The sequence below is a fragment of the Zootoca vivipara genome, chromosome 10 (genome assembly GCF_963506605.1).
Source record: "Zootoca vivipara chromosome 10, rZooViv1.1, whole genome shotgun sequence".
In the NCBI taxonomy this organism is placed as follows: Eukaryota; Metazoa; Chordata; class Lepidosauria; order Squamata; family Lacertidae; genus Zootoca; species Zootoca vivipara.
This window is the reverse complement of record NC_083285.1, coordinates 31,619,574-31,642,177: the sequence shown is the minus strand read 5'-3', so window position 1 is coordinate 31,642,177 and position 22,604 is coordinate 31,619,574. Positions and strand designations below refer to the sequence as shown.

Sequence of the window (22,604 nt, the reverse complement as noted above, 5' to 3'; positions counted from 1 at the left end):
ATCCATAGCGGATATTCTAACATCCTTTTGAACCTGCCAGAATTAACTACAGGTATTTGACTTATTTGTTACTGGATTTGGTTGCAGATAATACCTGAAGTGTGGTGATCCATAAGAAGCTTTCTTTCCATTTCCTTTAGAATAATAATGTGGCAGCTGAGTTATTAACACACAGGCGACTTGAAGAAAACCAATCAATCAAGGCTACTAAAGGATATTTTTCCTGAAATTTTCACATCCTTTCAAGTTCTGAAGTCACTTCCATTTTGTCACTACTTTGTGAAACCTTTACTTGGCCTCAGGTTTAAAAAAAGAGAACTTTTTTCTAGTTTAGTTTAATATTTCTTTCCCACTTTTTTTGGGTAAAAACAGGCAAGCTTGACTGTTGCAGGAGAGGCTAAATAGTGATGGTAATGAGTCACCAACACTTTTTCTATTCATTCATTAATAGCCTGCTGCATCCCTAACCTTGAAGGTGAGAAAGAACATATTACAAGCAGCAATCCCTTGCAAATATAAACACTAAATTGCAGACTGCAGTCCCTTACAGTGAGGCGTAACCAGCCTTTATAGGCTGGGAGTAAACCAGAGTGAAACCTGCTTGACTGGCCAGAATTCAAATGGATGGATAGTACGAAAGCCTGCCAATCCAAGCAGCCAGCCAAGGGATTCCACAACTGGTGCCTGCCTATCCCCAGTGTTGCTTCCTGGGGATAGGAGCCTGCCATGACAGGCCGCAACAGCTACCCACCCCATGACTGGCTAAGCAGCCATTTTCATACCACTCTACTGCTGGTGAGCACTAACTGGCTGTGTTCACCATATGTATCCATGGTTAATGCCTTCCTGCGGATGAGCAGATTGCTCCCGCTTTTCTCCTTTGTGTTAGAAGAGCAGGAGCATCCATCAGCTATTGTTGGCTTGTTGTTATACTGAAATAGGAGCCTGATGTTTGCTTCATTCAGAAGCCAAGAAAAGCCTGAGCTGCAGATTTGTTTGGAGCAAAATAAAACATAATTCCCAATTCAGACATAACACTAACTCAAGGATTTTGGCTCGTTCCACCTGCTCACTAGTATAGAAGAACGAGGTGGGAGTAGTCTGTACACCATTAACTTACCAAGACATGTGACTGGAACCTTGTCATGTCACGTGATCATGATGAGAGCCTGGTTCCATCCCTTACACATGCCTATGTGTTGTGTCTGTACCAGTTTCTAAATTTGTTCCTTTCTTCTACTTTTTTTTTTTTACTTCTTGTTGCAATCCTATTCACAAGTAAGTCCCTTGTGTTATAGGGACTTACTCCCTAGCAAGCATGCCTAGGATTGGAGCTTTAGGCTGTGTATGTGCTATACCTTTAATACATATACAAAATGCACTGTATCATTTCCCTCAAAGAATTATGGTTTTACATCTCACAGAGTTTCCAATTCCCACCAACCAGTATGAAACTACAGTGCCCATAATTCTTTGAGGGGAAGACTTAAAGGCACAGTGTATACATAGCAATAGTCAGTTGGATTAACGAACAAGCAGAATTTGATCCCATCCATACTATCATTGCCACTTCCTGCAATTTATCTCGAGAGTCTTAAACAAAAGGCAAATATAGATCTTTAAAGAAATCAATGCATGCATGTGCCTTTTTTTGCAGTAGAAGACAGCTAATTAATAAATAGCATTCTTTAAGCTTCACTCTGATTCAATGAAGGACCATTATGTGTGTTTCTTGAGCAGTTTGTGAGTGTCAACAGTAGCAATTATGATGGCATTTTCTACCCAGCTTTGGTTTTTACTTACATGGTATTTTGTTCAGTTCATTCATAAATTTCTCCTTCAACTTCGAGAATGCATCTTCTTTCGGCCCCCCCTTCCCTCCAGGAGCCGCAGGTTCTGTGACATTACTTGCTAGCGCAGAAGCGACAGTGGTGCCTGGTAGCGCCGCCAGGGCCTGAGGTTGACTTTCTTTTGCCATTTCAGTCCCCAGGGAAACTAAGATTGAAAACAAAACAGAGGAAGGGAGGGGAATGTTCAAAAAGGTTAAAATGCTGTTGTTGCTCAACCACAAACTAGAGAGCAGTAACTGCAATTGGTGCACCTGCTCCCTGGATAAATATCACATCATTACCATATTGCTTCATGTTGGTTCATACAATATTTATTAGGCCACAGGGAAATAGACTTTTCCAGAAGGTAATAGCTGATGCTTTTTCTTATGTCTCGACTCCTTTTCAATGCTTCTGAGCCACAAACAGTTATTTCTGTTGGATATCTCAATATGGCTAGGCATCTGTTGTTTAAACTTTGGATTCTGCCCTTTCCTTTTGAAAGTATAAGTAAACTAACCGACAGCAGTTCCATATATACAAACAGTTGACTGCATTTGCATAATTATTTGTATCTGTCTCTTGGTACGGAAAGTTTCAGAGCACTGCTAGTTGCTAAAATGGGAAGTAATTGCAACAGTATAATTAAAACACCTTCGAGCTTTCCCAAACTCTGCAACCACTGGTGTGCCTTACGTAAGCTAAACTGTACATTATTTGGAAAATCGGCTCTGTTTTACTCTTGAGCCATATTTATTGAAAGCAATTTTCCTTCTCCTGACATTTGCCTCAGACAATGTTCTGTTGAATTATTTACTTTTCTCTTTGGTATATTGATGAAACCACCGCATCAGTAGGTAGTTCCAGACTGGAACACCCACAGTGTTTAAATAAATATACTCCTACATTAACATACTTTCAACTTAATGCTTTTTTCACAGGCATTTTGTGATCCCTTCACTTGAGCTATAGCATAAAGCAAAGCACTTTCATGGAGCTTTGATTAGAACAATCCGAATAGCGCCTGAGGGTTGGCTCAAATGTTTGCTTTAGTTCTGAACAGGCTGTTCTGATGATATGCCATGTCCTAAATAAGAGTCATTTGAATAATAATTCTCTTTTTTTAATTTCAGAAAACCAGAGAGAAAAGGGATTGGAGCGATAACAATCACTCATTATTGCTCTGTGTATACTATTGTTTGCACTCTTCCAGAAAGAACTAAGCCTGTAGCTTCCCACTGGGAAATTATCTAAAACAATAAAAAAAGAAACCCAACCCAATACCTTCCTCCCAGATGAATAAAATGAAAGACACATCAAACCAAGAGATTCAAGACACATCCAGCTGTATGTATGTATGTATGTATGTATGTATGTATGTATGTATGTATAAATAAATAAAAACACAACTTACAAGAAAATTCTATGTCATCTAACTTACCCATGCATTCCCTTGGATGCCATTGGAAGTGTTCAAATGGGTAACTGAATCAAATTATAACTCTTTATTCTTCCAACAGTAATGACTATGCATATGCTTGCATCTCAAAGTGAGATATCAGTAATTCCAAAAAGGGAGATAATTGGCTCAACATTTGCACTGGGGGGCGGGTTGAAAAGCTTATGTAGCAAATGAGTGACCGAAACAGGATCCAAGCCATTGATTTGTATGTTGGTACCTTACCCACCACATCAAATCACTGTGCTATATGTACCATCTGGATTTACTTTTTGCAGGAGGCAGGGAATAGAGAGGGTTAAGCAATATGGATAGAATCCAACAGTTAAATGAGTAGAAGGCACTTTCCTCAATGGTATTTCCCATTCCCTCTTCCCCTTCTAACTGCCCAGGAATGCCAGTGCTAATGTACAAACCATACACTTGAAACACATGGTTTCTTCCAAAGAATCCTAAAAACTAGTTTGCCCCTCACAGAGCTACAATTTTTCCTGTTCCCTAGACTCTTTGGGGGGTTGCTTTACATGCTTTAAATGTATGGGGAATATGCAACCGATGTCTCCTTATGGGAGCTAATTGTTTAAAGTTATGTTCTTGATACAGAGATCTCTTTGGAATGTTTGGGATTGGAAAGCCACCAGAGTTTGGAGACAGAAGCACATCTGATACTCCCAAGCAAAAGAGAGACGGAAGGTGTGCATGTGTGAAGGGACTAAAGCAGCAGTTTTTGCAGCAGAGGCAGGGAGACAGAGAGGCAGAATTGCTGCCTGCCAGGTCTGTGCATGCTGTTCGCCTCTGCTTATGTTTTGTGTGTGCAAGTGAATGAACCAAATACGTACTACAAAAGCATCACAGGGCAATAGCAAGGTCGGGGGTGGGATCCCATGGGCCTCCAGTTGCTGCTGAACTACAGCAACTCCCATCATCTTTGACCATGTTGGCTAATTGGAATTCGGTGTGGGGTTCCCCAGGTTTTGATTTTAACCTCCATGATATTTAACATCTTACATGGAAATCCTGAGTGGGGACATCCAGAGTTTTGGAGTACGATATCAGCAATATGCTGATGACACACAGCTGTACTTTTCCTTTACATCTGCAGGTGTGGCAGTGGATGTGCTGGGCCGTTGTCTTGCCTTGGTAATGGACTTGAATGGCTCAGGATCGTAATACCTCAAGGACTGCCTCTTCTCATATGAATCAACCTAGACCCTGCAACCTGAACCCACTTGAGGCCCTTCTTTGTGTGCCTCCTCCACAAGAGGCCCAGAGGATGGAAACACAAGAACAGGCCTTTTCTGCAATGGCTTCCCATTTGTGAAATGGTTTCTCCAGGGAAGCTTTCCTCACACCTTCATGGCATTGTATTTTTACGTTGTGAACTGCCCTGTAATCTTTGGATAAAGGGTGGTATGCAAATTTAATGAATGAATGAATGAATGAATGAATAGAAATGTTTATTTGGAAGGAAGTTATCACAATTTCAATGGGATTTTCTCCTAAAGCGAGTGTGCATGGGGGTTGCAACCTAGGTGACAAATATTTTCACTGCAAGCTGGCTGTTTCCAAACAGAGAAACAGCACCTCTCTGGGTTCTGGAGACTGTCAGATACTCTGAAACAAAATATGAAAAGCCAGCTGCATATTGGAGTGTTATTGGATATTATAGCAGTTTCTCAATGAATGTCAACTAAATCAGAAACAGTTGTATGATATATCATAATTAAATTAAAATTACATTTCTTAATTATAATATATTGCTTAATTATTTCAGGTCTGGCAGTTGAGAATTCTGGCTTGTAATGGAAGACACAATTTGCAGTGATGACTTTCAGTTAATTAAAAATTAAGTCAAATGTTGTAATTTATTTGCTTCCAATTTTGGCATCACATTTGGAAATTGTATTGGGAGTGCCAATGTAAAGTGCTACATCTCTCTCTCTCTCTCCTTTCTTTTTGTTTTAAAGAAAGGGAAAACAGTGAAACAAGTAGAGTCTTCAGATCTCCAGGAACTATCCTCGGTGGACTCACAGTGCAGTTAGAGGTCACTACATTTAATGAGGCATGCACAAATGCGCTGAGATCTGCTATAAAGCTTCTAACTGGTGTATGCCAAAGACATTTAATAGACAGCAAGCTAAAGTAAAAGAAGAACAGTGCAGTGAGCTAAGATTTACAGCAGTACCTAAACAAGCACCGTCACAGAGATGGCACAGAACACCTGAGCTATTAGTGGGGCGTAGGAAGGGGGTGCGGTGGGGACGGGCTGCCCTGGATGTCACCACTGAGGAGGGTGACAAAATGATGGGCAGCACTCACTGCGGGGCCTGCAGCGTGCCTGAGTCACTCATCACTCCTGGGAGTGATGCAGTGGATTGGGCACCCACAGGCTCTGCGCTGCCCCAAATGGTCTGCCGGCTGCTTCCCCCCCCCCAGCTGTAGGGCGGCTGAGTGGGAGGAGGCAGGCTGACTCCTCAGAGGCTCTGCGGAGCATCCTGCCCTGGCTGGCCCCGCCCCTGGGCGCAGGGCACATGCACCACCCCAGGTGCCCGATTGGCTTGCTCTGCCGCTGGCTTTTAGGGTACTCAGCATTCACCATCAAGTCCCCATGTAGGTCGCTGGTTGATCTTTAGCCAATCACTTAATTCAGTCAACCTGTAGTTGTTATGAAGATAAAATGTAATGGTTGGGTCTCTCCCACAGAAGCGAGACAACTCCGGCAGTAATTAACTCAGGTTTATTGCTCAAAACACACAAATCACTCTGGAGCGCAGTCACTCAGCGTCTGCTTCCAAATTAGCTGTTGCCGAGTCTGAGTTCCGCCCCTTCCTCTTCCCACATTTAAAGCCCCACTTCCGCTTCCTTTCCTTAATTCTTGCGTGCCTAAGCGTCATGGGATGGGCTATTTCCGGTGGCCTTCCCTCTGAGTCCGAGCTTAAGCTGTCAGTCTGTGTCTTCTCCCTTGAACTCCCCCTTCCTTCTCCTTGTTCTCAAAACTCAAGTTTCTATTGCAACTAGGCTGCTGCTTCCTTGTTCTGCATTCCTGCCTAATTACCTCCTCCTGTCTCCTAAAATAGGAATGGGAAATCTCAGGCTTGGGGGCCAAATCAACCGCTTTACCTGGAACTCATTACTTTCCCCAGGCTACATCCCACACCAGCCCTCCTTGAGTATGTCCTTGAACTCTGGCAATGCTTCTTGCATGCCAGCATAGAAGACAGAAAGGTGAATGTGACTGTGCAAAAAAACCCCAAAAACCTAGCCTGCTATACAAAGGTAAAAACTATATTTAATGCTCTGTCCACTTTGGCCCCTGGCCTCACCCATTACTCCCATGTGGCCCTCATGAGGTTGCCCAGAAGGGAATGTGACTCACAAAGTGAAAAGTGTTCCCCATCCCTGAGCAACCTGAATGGGGTGTAGATTTAAATAAAAAGTAAGTGCAGTCACATGCATAAATGAAGCACAATCTATGTCACTTCTAATTCATAATCATCTGGGAGTTTGCATCTGTTATGCAGCTTTTCTTTTATTGTTAGACCCAACATGTTTGACATTCCATAGCTGGAGCTTCCTTAGACTCAGTGATACAAATCCATGTTTTTGGAGAGGGCAAACAGCAAGTGTCTAGCCTACAATGGGATGGTTAAAAGGTTTACCGGTATAACCTTACTAAATCCAGGGAAATCCTCATGGGGAAAAAATACAGTGGTACCTCTGGTTAAGAACTTAATTCGTTCCAGAGGTCCGTTAACCTGAAACTGTTCTTAACCTGAAGCACCACTTTAGCTAATGGGGCCCCCTGCTGCCGCCGCGCTGCCACAACACGATTTCTGTTCTCATCCTGAAGCAAAGTTCTAAACCTGAGGTACCAGTACTATTTCTGGGTTAGCGGAGTTTGTAACCTGAAGCGTTTGTAACCCGAGGTACCACTGTACCATAATTTGAAGGCAAAGCCAAAATAGTTGTTGCATCTCGAGCAACAATCATTGTCAGACAGTGGAGGGGTATGTCAATGTGATCTAAAACTAACATTGCTGTTGGGGTCATAACCCATGTTGTTGTTTTCTGGGGGTACTCAAGGGTACACAGTACCAGCAACCTTCTTTTTCGAGAAGAAAAGCACTGGTCATAACTTACCATCTCTAACCTACTCTCTTATGTGCTAAAAAGTAAGATGTGACATTCAGGGAAAGTAGATCTAACTAATAACTTTGTGGTAATGTATAAAAAAATTCTGATATGATCATAACCTGCAAAAGTATGTGAATGAACAAGATTTAAACTTTATGCTTCAGTATGACATACAAAATGGGACGCGGGTGGTGCTGTGGGTTAAACCACTGAGCCTAGGGCTTGCCGATCAGAAGGTCGGCGGTTCGAATCCCCACAACAGGGTGAGCTCCCGTTGCTCGGTCCCAGCTCCTGCCAACCTAGCAGTCCGAAAGCACGTCAAAGTGCAAGTAGATAAAGGTAAACGGTGTTTCCGTGTGCTGCTCTGGTTCGCCAGAAGCAGCTTTGTCATGCTGGCCACATGACCCGGAAGCTGTACGCTGGCTCCCTTGGCCAATAACGCGAGATGAGCACCGCAACCCCAGAGTCGGTCACAACTGGACCTAATGGTCAGGGGTCCCTTTACCTTTTATGACATACAAATACTGCAGTAAAATGACTAAGGACCCTTTCTGTTCGCCATAGTTATGAATAAGCAAATTCCTCCCACATAATGACTCTTGTCATCATTCACGCTTACATATTGTTTACTGAAGATTAAATCTGTATTTGTGCTCCCCTGATATTTATTTTCAACAAGAGATTTCTCTCATACTGTACAGAAGATGAAAAAACCCTCATGCAAATTAACATACAAATGCTTTTAGGCATTAAATTCTAATACCATCCATAGAGATTTCTTGCTGTTCTGAAATAATTTCAGCACAATTCTACAAATCACAAGGCAGTTTACATCAATAAAATCCTCATTGCGCATGCTGAATAAATATCAATTTATTATCATATGGCTGACTACTGTCAAATCAATATATTTAATAAATCCTATAAAAGTTCCCCAAAGCCACAAATATTGATTGTTCAGTAGTTAAGTTTATAAGCAGCAATTCCAATGAAATTTGATGGAGAAAGGGGAATATGCTTGCTTTGTTACATCTGCATTACAGTTTACATTGTCCCTTCTGAATGAAAAAAATCCTTATTTTTTCCCCAAAACACTTGGCTGAGCAACCACAGGATTAGTAAAAAGCATTTGAAAAATGCAATATGAAGAATGCTTCCCACCACCTCCACTTCTTCGTATGTATTTTACACATTACAGTTATTCTACTCCCAATCACCCACTGCCTCTCACATGATCAGCAATCATGAAAGGCAAAGGGGGGCTGTCCATGTTGGCCCCACTCTCATCACTGTATTTCTTGCTGGCCCCAGACCTCATTGTCCACACTTTTTTTGGGGGGGGGGAGGGCACAACTCTATGTATGTAGGTTCCACGTGCAATTTGGAAGCTTGATTGCACAGGCTGCCAAAGACACTCTATCAAACTTGGAAACTCCTCTCTTCATTGGCTGCTGCAGCACCATTGCAAGAAAGAGCTTTTACCTTTTTACAATGGTGCTGTTTTTCCACCCCGTTGCAGTGCTGGGCTAGAACAGAGCTGTCTTTCCTCCTAGCCCAGCACTGCAATAGGAAGAAAAAAATGTAGTACAGTACAAGGAAACATCTGTTTATTGGTGGTGGTGGTGGGATTGGCAACCAGTGTTAGAAACGGAGATATGAAAGCTAAGAGCTAAATTAAGTTATGGGTGCCGCAATGGAGTGTCTAGCATGGGCGTACCCAGGATCAAAACTAGGGGGGGCAAGGGGAGGGGCCAAGGCACAAAAGGGGAGGGGCCACAAAGTGGGCGGGAACAGCGAACTCGCGCTCCGCCGGGCTGTGCCCCTCCCTAGAAGCAGGGCTGGTGGGCGGAGGCGGAGCCCAGCCCAGCGGAGCGCGAGTTCAGCGTTCCTGCCCGCCGCGCCGCGCTCTCTGGTTCCCCGCCGCGCTTGGCCTTGCCAGAGGGCGCGACGGGGAGCTGGAGGGAGGGCGCAGCGCGGCGGGCGGGAATGGCGAACTCGCGCTCCGCCGGGCTGTGCCCCTCCCTAGCAGCAGGGCTGGTGGGCGGAGGCGGAGCCCAGCCCAGCGGAGCGCGAGTTCGGCGTTCCCGCCCACCGCGCCGCGCTCCCTGGTTCCCCGCCGCGCTTGGCCTTGCCTGAGGGCGCGCCGGGGAGCTGGAGGGAGGGTGCGGCGCGGTGCGGCGGGAATGGCGAACTCGCGCTCCGCCGGGCTGTGCTCCGCCTCTGCCCACCAGCCCTGCTTCTAGAGTAGGGCAGCTGCCCTAACTTGCCGCATGGTGGGTACGCCCTTGGTGTCTAGGTGTGCTTTTCAATAACAAGAATGCAAAGCTGAAAATGAATGAACTGCAGCTAAAATTTTATATCCCTTTTTCACATGGTCAAGTCCTCATCTGAATACTGCAAAAAAGCCAAACAAAAAAACAAAAAACCCAAAGCCATACTTTCCCTGCCCGCCCCCCTAATATTCTCATGAGGCAGAGAAAAAAAAATCTTCCATTTCTTCCAGCAGTGGCAGTTAGAACTCAGAAACTGCTTGCATTAATGAAATTCCCTGTTGCAAAATGCACCTAGAACAATGAGAGTTTTGAATGCTGGAGGCATATCTCTCTCTCTCTCTCTCTCTCTCTCTCTCTCTCTCTCTCTGCGTGAGTGAGAGGGAGGGAGGGAGAGGGAGAAGTGGTGTTAGTGTGTGCTGTCTGCATGTGGTCAATATGCATGGTGCATGAGTGTTCATTGGTCACCATGCTGACTTTTGCCACACTCACTACCAGAAGGTGGTCTTGGAAAGTTGGCCAACTCCCAACGTGGCAGAAAAGAGTTAGCCTGCATTTTGTAAGGAAATAATATGGGCAATTGCACAATTAACCTATTTTTTTATTTATTTACAGCATTTTAATGCATCCCATTGCGATCAAGTTCTCTGAATGGTTGCAAAAATAATACAGAAAACAAATCCAGATAATATCCAAATAAGAAAAAAGTTAACATACTATTGATGCCCTGTGTAGTATGTATTTTATAAAAGCGAATACTTGTAATACTACTCACTTTGTTACACGATGGTGACACTGTTTTATTTAAAATGTATTTGCTTCACAAGCAGAAGACACTGGAATCTTCATCACCTTTTCAAGTATTTACATCAATAACTGCCAGGCCTATTAAACATCTCTCATTCCTAAGCCAGTGCTCTCAAAATGCAAATCATAATCACAGCTGTAAAAGAAATTTACTGCCAAAGTACACCAGAAAGAGAGAGAGAGAGAGAGAGAGAGAGAGAGAGAGAGAGAGAGAGAGAGAGAGAGAGAGAGAGAGAGAGAATACAGTCAGCTACTGTGCACTCAGCAGAAGCATAAGTGTGTGTGTGTGTGTGTGTGTGTGTGTGTGTGTGTGTGTGTGTGTAGGACCCTCCTCCATGCCTGCCTGTAACATTTGTGTAATGTGTTGAAACGTTTAGGAAAACAAGCATAATGTAACTTTGCTTTTCCCAGTGATCTTTAGTCTCAGCAAATTCAACTTCTCTGCCTCCCACACAAAGCAACTCCAGCTATCACTTGTGGCTTGGGGACCCCGATTAAAGCCTGGAGATTGCCTGATTAATTACTTGTTTATCCTGCACACAGGTCCCATGAGTCCATAATCAGCAGATTCGTAGGGAACAAAACATGAAGGGGTTGCTTACCCAAAGCACTGCCTGCCAATTGACTGTAATAACTTGTGGTGGTGGAGCATGGCATCCCACCAGTGCCGGGACTATTGCAGTACTTTGGAGATGAAAAGGTCTAAGAGCAGTGAAGCATATGCCCCCTCCCCTTAAAACTGAAAAAAGCAATGGCAGCAAACCGAGATGGTATTCACCTATGTTGATTAGCCCCCAATTCTCAGCATGCACTGAGCTTCATGCCCCATAGCTTGATGTAAGTGCATATAAATCCCCTGGGGGCATGCCAACTGAAACACTGCCACACTTGGTGGGAGGATTGTCTACCATTCTCCTTCTGTTCCATTTTTAAAGAAGAGCTCCTTCTACACAACCGTTAAAGATATAGGGATGATCTACATTTAGTTCACTTTCATCCTTTTCACTCTGCTTGCATTATTACTTGCTACTACTACTCTGTTCTCAAAATGTAAGCACTGTAGTGCAAAGGGGGAAATTGCTAACCAGGATTTAGAGCCATTCTAACCCAGTTAAATCCTGCCAACCTAGCAGTTCGAAAGCATGTCAAAGTGCAAGTAGATAAATAGGTACCGCTACAGCAGGAAGGTAAACGGCGTTTCCGTGTGTTGCTCTGGTTCGCCAGAAGTGGCCTCGTCATGCTGGCCACATGACCTGGAAGCTGTACGCCGGCTCCCTCGGCCAATAACACGAGATGAGCGCTGCAACCTCAGAGTCGGACACAACAGGACCTAATGGTCAGGGGTCTCTTTACCTTTACCTTTAACCCAGTTAAAAGGATTATCTTGAACTATCGTTCAGATGTTCAGGACTAGGCTGCAGTGAGCCTCAGTTTCAAACACACACTCCTCTTCCTCTCACCTTCACATGTATGTTTTGACTAAATTGGGGTTTAATCCTTTTATTTTATTTTATTTTTGAGTGCAAAGGAGGATGAGAGGAGAGTGTGTGGGTATGAGGCTGACCCATTCCTAGTTGTCTTCTAATTTAGTTCACTTGGAAGATGTGGGTGGTGCTGTGGTCTAAACCACTGAGCCTCTTGGGCTTGCCAGCCAAAAGGTCAGCGGTTCGAATCCATGCAATGGGGTGAGCTCCCATTGCTCTGTCCCAGCTCCTGCCAACCTAGCAGTTTGAAAGCACACCAGTGCAAGTAGATAACTAGGTACTGCTGTGGTGGGAAGGTAAATGGTGTTTCCATGCGCTTTGGCTTCTGTCATGGTGTTCCGTTGCGCCAGTAGCAGTTTAGTCATGCTGGCCACATCACCCGGAAAGCTGCCTGTGGACAAATGCCAGCTCTCTCAGCCTGAAGCGAGATGAGGCCGTACCTCATAGTCACCTTTGACTGGACTTAACCATCCAGGGGTCCTTTACCTTACCTCTAATTTAGTCCATTACCAGAAAGCATAGGAAATTTACCTGAGCCAGGGCTCAATTTCAAGATATAAAGTAATAAAGAGAGGAGTCAGGCCTGGTTTTACCATTAGGCAAAATGAGGTGCTGCCTCAGATATTCCATCACTAGTGTTGAAAGAAGGTTCAGCTACCACTCCAGTTGTCTTCTATACAGTATACAGAATGGGGAGTAGCCTCCATCTTGTCATCTGCCTCAGGCAGCAAAACATCTTGGGCCAGCCTTGAGAAGGATGTATGTGGGCATGGATTTCCATTGCAATTGGCCAACTCTCTGTCCTGCACACACATAACTTGTCTAGGGTTAAATAAATTCTAGGTAAACCCGGGAGAGTACTTTTCTTTTTTGGAAATGAAACGTTAGTGAAAACTATTGCTTTACGCAAGGACCGAAGCACAGAACTGGGAGGAATAAACACATCCCTTTGAAGGAATATTGCAGTGCAGATTAATGTTGAACAGTATGAGGGCTTCCCCCACTCATTCCTTACACCAGTTCCAGTTTCTTTGAAAATACACAGACAGGATTAAAGCACTCCCTTTGAGAATTTAAACCAAGTTTATTTTGGTGAATTATAGTATATCCCAAGTGAAGCTGGTGTGTCAAGTATGAGACTCAGTTTGCTGTAAATATGGTTTGAGGACCAGAAATCTATTTCAGCTTTCCATGGTAGCATTTTGGGGCTGTATGAAATGAAATATCTTTGCTGAGATGCTGTTAAAGAAAGGAAGAACGAGTGAGTAGGGAGGTGATTTATCTAATTAAATAATTACTTCTATATTTGTGACAAGCTGTCTTTTTGTGGAAAGCTGCAAATCTGCATCATAACAAGGTTTTAAACATAGACATATTGTTTAATAAAGATAACAAAATACCTATAGTACATGGCAGATATATCAAGCTGGCGTTATGCATGCAGTACCATCAGCAGCAGTAGTAATAATTTCATATTTCTGCTGTTAGGCGTAATAGCGATGCTTGAGCAAGATTATTTGGGTGAACGTATATTCCTTCAGATGAGCCTTAGCAAGCTGTACATGGCATACGCATGCTATCTTTAAATCCCCTTTTAGAGGTGTGACTGAGCTCTGCACATTCAGTAATAAGCATATATTGGGCAGGAACAACCTCATGGCAGCAAGCTTCACCCCTATCTTACACTGGCACATTGCAGACGTGTGTCAAAGTGCTTTTAAGATGGGGGGGGGGCAGAGCCTGCCACTTCACTTTACTGATGCCCCCAATTGAATGTGTGGAGCTCCAGCTGTGTTTCTTGAAGGAAGAGTCTGTCCACGGGTTTAGCTTGCACTGGATGAGAATGGATTTTCTTATCTTTATTACACCCTATCCTGTTTCCCCCCTCTTTCTCACTGGGGGGGGGGAAAACAGCCCATCAAAACATTAGAGGTGACGCTGGTCTCATCTGAAGGAAATCAACCAAGGAAATGTTTTCAAACTTTCCATTACCTGAAGATGTTGGGAGAACTTACAACATAAGCGGAATGGTAGAATGATTGTGCTAAAAGTTTGCTCCCAGTGCCCTCAGATAAGTACTGTATTATCTTTTTCTGGTGAACATTGCATTTACTTTTTAAATTATTTGCAGCCTCGCCTCTTGGACTCTTTCCCAGTTTCTCTTATTGCTTGAGTGGATTTGTTTTTGCACTACAAGCCAGACAGCAATGATAAGTAATTGGACCATGCAAAAGTCACTATATGGGAATGAATGACTTGATAGTTAGATAGATGGATGGATAAACATATTTTATATATTCTAGTTTAGTTGTTGCTGCAAGGCTTTTTCACACTTTGAAATGCCAATGCTAATGCATCTTTTAATAGACTCCAGATATTTAAATAATTACCTTTATTTAAAGGTGCATCAGAAAGATAAAGGCTATCAAACGGAAAGAGCTAATTAAATGTGCTTATTTCTAGATTTTTGGCGAGATAATTATCACTCTGTCCACAATCTCGCATTCAAAGAAGAGACTAATTTTACACTTCTTAATTTTCAGACAAACCAAGTGAGAATAATGGGAATGGCAAGCTATGCAATCCGTCAGTGTGGCCTGATGTTCTCAATAGCAAGGAGGCAAATTCACTGTATGGAATTGGGATAATGGCTTCATTATATAACATAGAATAGCTGCAGCACACAGGTTTGCTTCCCACTCCTTTATAGTTCTCACCACATTTCCTCTGGACGACGTGAAACTGCAATATCATGTACCTAAGGGGTATGGTGATGTGGATGAGAGGGTAGCATTCAATTACTTTAATTATTCATTGGGATTTCTTTAATGCACCTAGCAGATTCAGTTGTCAAACTTACATTAGTCGATATTAGAAAGGATACCCTTCCTTCCTTCTTCTTCTTCTTCTTCTTCTTCTTCTTCTTCTTCTTCTTCTTCTTCTTCTTCTTCTTCTTCTTCTTGCCATTTTATTATTATTAATTGAATTTGTATACTGCACTTCATCTGAAGATCCCAGGGCAGTCCATAACAGTGTACTAAAATGGTCGGGCATCATGCTTCTTCTATCCTATTAAGTTACAGGTACGGTTTGTTACAGTATCTGAAGAAGTGTGCATACACACGAAAGCTCATACCAATGACAAACTTAGTTGGCCTCTAAGGTGCTACTGGAAGAAAGTTTTTTATTTTATTTTATCCTATTAAGGTTATTCACAAGGACCTGGAATTCCCCTCTTCAGCAACTTAAATTCTTAGACTGTGAAAGGAGGAGACCTCATTTTCTGGCTCCATCACTGACTGTTCCTATGTTTGCCTGAATGTGCTTCAAATTCTTTCCATAATAGCGCAGGGTCCCTGCTATTGTGGAGAATTCTGTGTGCAATCAGCTGAGTGCTTGAAGAATCTCCCATCAGAGAGGGGTGAAGCCATTGTGCATATAAACATAGCTAGCGTGCACAGCCCCACTCCTCCTTACATCGGTTCTGACAATAGCACCTGAATAGCGCTATGAGCTATATTACTACTGTCAACAGATAATAAGGGAAAATAAGAAGCCAAGAGGAAAGGAAAGAGGAGGAATTATATAATGGCCAGGGTACTGAATACTGTCGGATAATAACGTTTTTGTAATATATCTATCCAGATGAACAAGTGCTGCTTAGCTTTTAAATCAGTGGACAACAAAACGTTGCAGAGTGCATGTTTAGAGCAGATAAAGTAGTCCTTTAGCAATATGTCATGGTGCAGTTCCAGGCAGTACAGTGGTACCTCTGGTTAAGAACTTAATTTGTTCCGGAGGTCCATTCTTAACCTGAAACTGTTCTTAACCTAAGGTACCACTTTAGCTAATGGGGCCTCCCACTGCCGCCGCACCACCGGAGCACGATTTCTATTCTCATCCTGAAGCAAAGTTCTTAACCTGAGGTATTATTTCTGAGTTAGCAGAGTCTGTAACCTGAAACGTTTGTAACCTGAAGCATTTGTAACCCAAGGTACTACTGTACAACCTCAGTACAAAAATAGGACTGCTGCAAGAATGTCATTTGTGAAATGTTGCATGTTCAAAATAATTTGATGAGCTCAGTCCTTTCAACCTTCCTTCCTCTCTCCTGACTGGTTCAGAGTCTGGAAAAGCCCTTTTGCTCTTTGGTCTCCATGAACTACTCTGGGCCCACAACTGTTGCTCCATCTCCATTCAGCTCTAATCATTACCTGAATTGGCAAGACACAGCCTAATTCACAATGAACAGTCCACTGGTTATTTAAGTGCCCAAGTGGTCTATGAAGCAATCAAAGTTATTCTCATACATGTTTTATTTATGGTACAATTGCTTTAATGAAGGCTACCTGCATAATTTTCAACTTTCACAGCTAGCTGCTCTTCTTTAATATTGCATTTTTGCTTTGCTAGTGCTAGCATGCCAGTTCATCTGAAGTCAGCAAGCAGAATTCCCTTGCTTTCATGTTCTGCATATTTTCTATCATATTTGTTTAAAAACCACTAGATGAAACCAAGGGTAGCTTTCGAGAGCATTCCGCATGCTGTATAAATTGCTGCTATGGGATCATCTCAATAATTACTGCTCTCTGCCTTCTGTAAACAGAAAGCTTTACTACCAGAAGAAATAACCTGGCTGCGAAAGGTAAAGTAGATGAAATACCAATATATTCCTGTTCTTTACTATTAAACAACAATGGGAACAATAGAACATATAGAAAATGAATGCATAAATCTCACACTAACCAGACCAGCCACCGGATGGCATTGCAGATCCATACAAAAAGACCAGAAAGGCCACATGTCTGACTCCAAAAATGATTTTTTTGGGCGTGTGTGTGAAATGGTCCATTTTGACCATTTCAAACTTAATTGTAATATTAGTATATAAATCAAAAAGTCACAGAATGATCAAACTATCCAGACTGTGCCAGGTAAAGTACTCTTAAAATCATCCGGTGCATGAGTATATATTACATCCACTCTACAGGGCATTCAAATACATTTGGACAAATAAGTTGAAAATGTACCTGGATGACAACTGATTACATAATGGCTCAAAACTGTCTATGATAGAAATGTGCTTTTTGAGAACTATTCCTACAGCCTGTTCAGCATCATATACTCCACCCAATCTGAACCGCCGTGTAGTGAGACCAAGAGTGAATTTCAGGTTCACGTGTCTCATTTCCCAACTCCGCTCCCAACCTGTTTACCACACATACCATATATTTGTAGATTTGGAATTCCTGTTGCAGTTTGCAGATGATACACAGCTATATCCCTTCCATCTCATCTGGACATGGAGGTTCTCAACTTTATCTGGGTTGGATAACGAACTAGATGTGGGCTAACAAACAGAGGTGCAACCCAGAAAAGACAGGTGCAATCTTGGTTAGTAGGACTGCTGATCCAATGATAAGGGTTTAGCTCATTTTGGACAGGGTAGTACTCCCCTTGCAGAAAAAAGAAATCTAGTTTATAGCCTGGGGATTCTCCTGGATGCAGCCTTGCTCTGGGATCCCCAGATGATAACTATAGCCAGGAGTGTCATTGCCCAGCTTAGGCTGTTGCAGTACTTTCTGGACCTGACATATGTCTTAGTTAAATCAAGATTGCATCCCTGTAATGTGCACTACATGGCTCTGCCTTAAAAGAGCATAAACAGACACAAAATGCACTAGTAAGACTCTTGACCAAAGCCTTTGTTGGAAGCATGTGACTCTTCTTTGATATGGAACATGATGACTGCTAATCCACCCTGGAAACAATCCAAAGTGTTTAGTTCTAAAGCCCTAAGTAGCTTTAGACCAGGATGCCTATTATGACCATCTCCTGCCATACAATATAGGTCACCCACTGAAGTCAAAAGGAGAGGAACCTTTGCATATCCCCCCCCCCGAAGGATGGTTGAATAAGGGAAAGGGCCTTCTTGGCTTTGGTGCCCAGGTAGTGAAACTCCCTGCCTGAGTGAGCTCCTGTTGCTTGGTCCCAGCTCCTGCCAACCTAGCAGTTCGAAAGCATGTCAAAGTGCAAGTAGATAAATAGGTACTACTCCAGTGGGAAGGTAAACGGAATTTCCGTGCACTGCTCTGGTTCGCCAGAAGCGGCTTAGTCATGCTGGCCACATGACCTGGAAAAACTACGGACAAACGCCGACTCCCTCGGCCTATAGAGTGAGATGAGCACCGCAACCCCAGAGTCGTCCATGATTGGACCTAATGGTCAGGGGTACCTTTACCTATATGTATACTGGGTGATTCAACATTTTGTTGAATATGGGCTTTATATGTCCTCCCATGATTGATACCTTGTTTGAAAGTTTCCTTGCCATCTTTTGCAACCTAGGGAGAAAAGCTTATTTTTCTAGTACTTTTACATGCTCTGCAGTTTAATTTGACACCTCATTTAACATTTCGTTCACACTTGTGTGATCACAGTTAAGTACTCCAAAAATGGTGCCTACAGATACAGCTTGAGTTAGGAAACAGTACAGAGAAAGTAGAACTATACATACAGCGATGGTTTACTCCCAATTCATCCTTCATGCATGAATGAAGACCCTGTTGCCAACTGTTATGTACTGAGCTGAATCCTAGAACAATAGGATTCAGAATCAGCAGGAGCTACCCAATCCAACTCCAGGTGGAAGTGAATCCGCAACGTGATTGGCCTGCGGGAGCAGCCAATCAGGCGGCTGGCAGAAGTGAATCTGCTACCTGATTGGCCTGTAGGAGCAGCCAATCAGGCTGCAGGCAGAAGTCAATCCACAATATAATTGGCCCACAGGTGTAGCCCTGAAGTAGCCAATCACGCAAGGCCCATTGTGTAAATAATGTATATAAGCAGATGGTTTTGGGAAAAGAGCCATTCGTCTTCTCTTCTTCTCCTTGATGAATATGAGCTGAATAAAGAGCATGAAATTCACTCTCGACTCCGAGTATATTTCACTGGCGACGAAGGTGGGATCCTGCTGAGCTGACCGCCACCACGCACTGCACCGCAGCACCGCCACCTGCTGCACCACTGCATCGCACCGTGCATCCAGGCTTCAGCTCCAGGACCCAAGGAACCCAGAATGGCAACCGACAGCAGCTTCTTGCCATTCAAACCAGCATCAGGAGACTGGGAAGGGTACGCCGCCCGTTTCAACTTCCTCCTGCAAGCGAAAGAAGTCACCAACGATGCCATGAAGAGGGCGACATTCTTCAGCGTCTGTGGAGAGGAGACGTTTGAAATCGCCCGGGCTCTCCTTGCACCTAGAGATGTCGCTACCGTCTCTTACAAAACAATAATGGAACGGCTGAAGGAGCACTTTTCACCACAGCCCTCGGTGGTAGCTTGCCGAAATGCCTTCTACGGAAAGCGGCAAGCCCCGGGGGAAACCATAACTGGGTTTGTGACCTCCCTCCGCCAAGCCGCCCGGTTATGCAACTTCTCAGAGTTGGAGAACATGCTTCGTGACCGCCTCGTCGGTGGCCTGAGGGACGAGATGTTGCAACGACGCCTCTACGCCAAAAAAGACCTCACGTTCCAGATTGCTCTGGAGGAAGCCCTGGCAACCGAAGCCGCCGAGAGGTCAACGCAAGAGGCACGACCGGCCCCGCCATCCCAACCGAGGGTCTACCACGAAGACCTCACCGACGAATCCGAATCTGACAGGGAGGAAGTACACCGAGTACAGCGGCGCACTCAAGCAGCACACACACCACAGCAGCCTCGACGAGAAGGAGGGAACTGTGCAAGCTGCGGGGAGAACCACGAGAGGAGGACCTGTCGTTTCCGCAACGCAGAGTGCAGGCAGTGCAGAAAATTGGGACACATCGCCCGGGTGTGTCGGGCTCGACTCACCCGCCGACAAGCATCAGATGACCGACCCAGGAGCCCCAGGTCACACGGCACCATGCACCAAGGCAACTCGACGGAGATCACGGACTACCAGGTATTCCAGTTACCCCATCCCAGCACAGAGAAAATTTATATAGAGGTACAGATAGAGGGAGCCCCATGCCGCATGGAGCTGGACACGGGTTCAACTCTATCCATAATCTCGGCCCGAACATTAAGGGAACTGTGCCCTAATGGGGGTCCCAAACTAAGGCCGGCCCCATTCACCCTCCGGGACTTCCAGAAACGTAAGGTCCCTACAATGGGGGTGGGGACCTTCAGGGTGCAATATCGAGGGCGAAAGCAACAATTGGACTTGCTGGTAGTTAAGGGCCCCTACGTTAGCTTACTGGGACTGGCATGGTTTGGACCTCTGGGGCTAGCCGTTACCGGGGTGAACCGCACTAGCTTACAAGTGGACGTGGACGCCATATGCAAAGAGTTTCCAGGGGTTTTCGATGGGGCATTGGGACGATATACAGGACCCCCCATTGCCCTACAGCTAGACCCCGCTGTACGACCCATCAGGCACAAGGCCCGCCGGGTCCCGTTCGCCCTGAAACCCCGCATAGACGAGGAATTGGACCGGCTCGTGGAGCAAGGAGTGCTGGAGCCGGTGCCCAACGCCCCCTGGGAAACTCCAATTGTCACACCCGTCAAGCCTAACGGTTCGGTCCGCATCTGTGCAGACTACAAATGCACCATAAACAAGGCTCTCACGGCCCATGCATACCCAGTGCCAGTGGTCAGCCATGTCCTCGCCACCCTGGCTGGGTCAAAAATCTTTGGCAAACTGGACTTGGCCCAAGCGTATCAACAGTTGCCTGTGGACGAAGCCACAGCAGAGGCTCAGACGATTGTGACGCACAGAGGGGCATTCAGAGTAAAGCGGCTGCAATTTGGCGTTAGCGTGGCACCAGGTATATTCCAGAATCTAATGGACTCTCTCCTTAAAGGGATTCCTGGCGTCACCCCCTTCTTCGATGATGTACTGATCGCCGGGCCCACACCAGAGGAATTTGAGGATCGCCTCCGCTCCGTCCTGCACCGTTTCCAGACGGCGGGCCTCAAGGTGAAGCGGGAAAAGTGTTTACTGGGAGTGCCGCAGGTGGACTTTCTGGGATTTAAGGTGGACGCAGAAGGGGTCCATCCAACCGGTGACAAGGTACGGGCCATTTTTGAGGCCCCAGCGCCCAAGAGCAAGCCCGAACTTCAGTCATTCTTGGGACTATTGAACTTTTACCATGCCTTCCTTCCCCATAAGGCAGCGGTAGCGGAGCCCCTACACAGACTCCTAGATAAAAGGGCCCCTTGGGTGTGGGGCCAGCGACAAAGGGCCGCATTCCAGGCAGTCAAGGACTTGCTCGTCTCGAACTCGGTCTTGGCACACTTCGACGAGAGGCTGCCAGTGGTGCTGGCATGCGACGCCTCTCCCTATGGCATCGGCGCTGTCCTGGGACACCAACTCCCGGATGGAAGAGAGGTGCCGGTGGCATACTTCTCCCAGACGCTTGCTGCAGCCGAACGAAACTACTCACAGATTGACAAGGAGGGTCTGGCAATCGTGAAGGGCGTAAAAAAATTCCATGATTTCTTGTACGGGCGGCCCTTTACCATAGTGACTGACCACAAGCCGTTGCTTGGCCTGTTTGCCCCCGAGAAGCAGACCCCCCAAGTGTTGTCTCCACGTGTCCTCAGGTGGTCAATTTTCCTTGCCGGCTACCAGTATGCACTAATCCACCGCCCTGGGAAGGCGATGGGCCACGCAGACGCACTCAGCAGGCTACCACTACCAGAAACAGGCCCCGACCCAGCGCCTGCGCAAGAGGTTATGACCCTGGAGCTGCTTCCCGACCGACCCATTCAGGCACAAGAAGTTGCGCACCATTCCACCCTGCCACCAATGGCCAAGCGGAGCGCATGGTGCGGACCACCAAGGACAGCCTCCGCCGCATAACACAAGGGGACTGGGAATACCGCCTTGCCGCATTTCTTCTAGCACAGCACAGCACCCCAAGCACAACGACGGGCCGGAGCCCAGCTGAACTACTCATGGGCCGGCGCCTTGCAACTAGACTGGACCGACTTCACCCCGACAGAGCTCAGGATGAGGTAGTGGTGGGGAAAGGCAGGAACCCCCGGACATTTGTGGCCCAGGACCCAGTGTATGCAAAGAATTTTGGGGCAGGCCCAGCATGGGTACCCGCCACAGTCACCAAGGTGACCGGTCCCGTGTCGTATGAGGTACTAACGGAAGGGGGGCAATGTTGGCGCCGCCACTGCGACCAGCTACGGCGACGATTCCCAGGAGGAACCCGGGAGGAGAGCGGGACAGAGGGGTCCCAAGGGGACAGCAGGGCAGTGAGGCCTGTAGAGCGAGAGGGGTGGGCAGGGGAAGCAGAAGCAGTAGGCACAGAGGGGCGCCCCGAGGCTGGAAGGACACCGGAACCAGAGTCACAACCTAGTGGTTCAGTGGCGCCAGACCAGACAGCCCCGGCACAGCCAGCAGCCTCGGAACACGAGCCAGAACCAGAACCCCTGACCAAGGAACACCCCAGGCCACAACGCACACGGAGGCGGCCAGCAGACCTTGGGGACTACGAATGCAACTTCCCGGGCAGGACTGGAACTTAGAGGGGAGGGGTGTTATGTACTGAGCTGAATCCTAGAACAATAGGATTCAGAATCAGCAGGAGCTACCCAATCCAACTCCAGGTGGAAGTGAATCCGCAAC

General features: G+C 45.6%; 1 protein-coding gene across 2 annotated transcripts in view; it reads right to left on the bottom strand.

Moving 5' to 3' along the window:
• The window catches only part of SYT1 (synaptotagmin 1), a 333,238-nt gene that overhangs the window by 118,290 nt on the left and 192,344 nt on the right, over positions 1–22,604 (bottom strand). For both annotated transcript variants that reach the window (XM_035127518.2, XM_035127522.2), the window contains exon 3: positions 1,804–1,995. In XM_035127518.2, coding sequence (XP_034983409.1) covers positions 1,804–1,978 — 175 coding nt within the window. In that variant the 5' untranslated portion in view covers positions 1,979–1,995. The remainder of the gene's footprint in view (positions 1–1,803; positions 1,996–22,604) is intronic.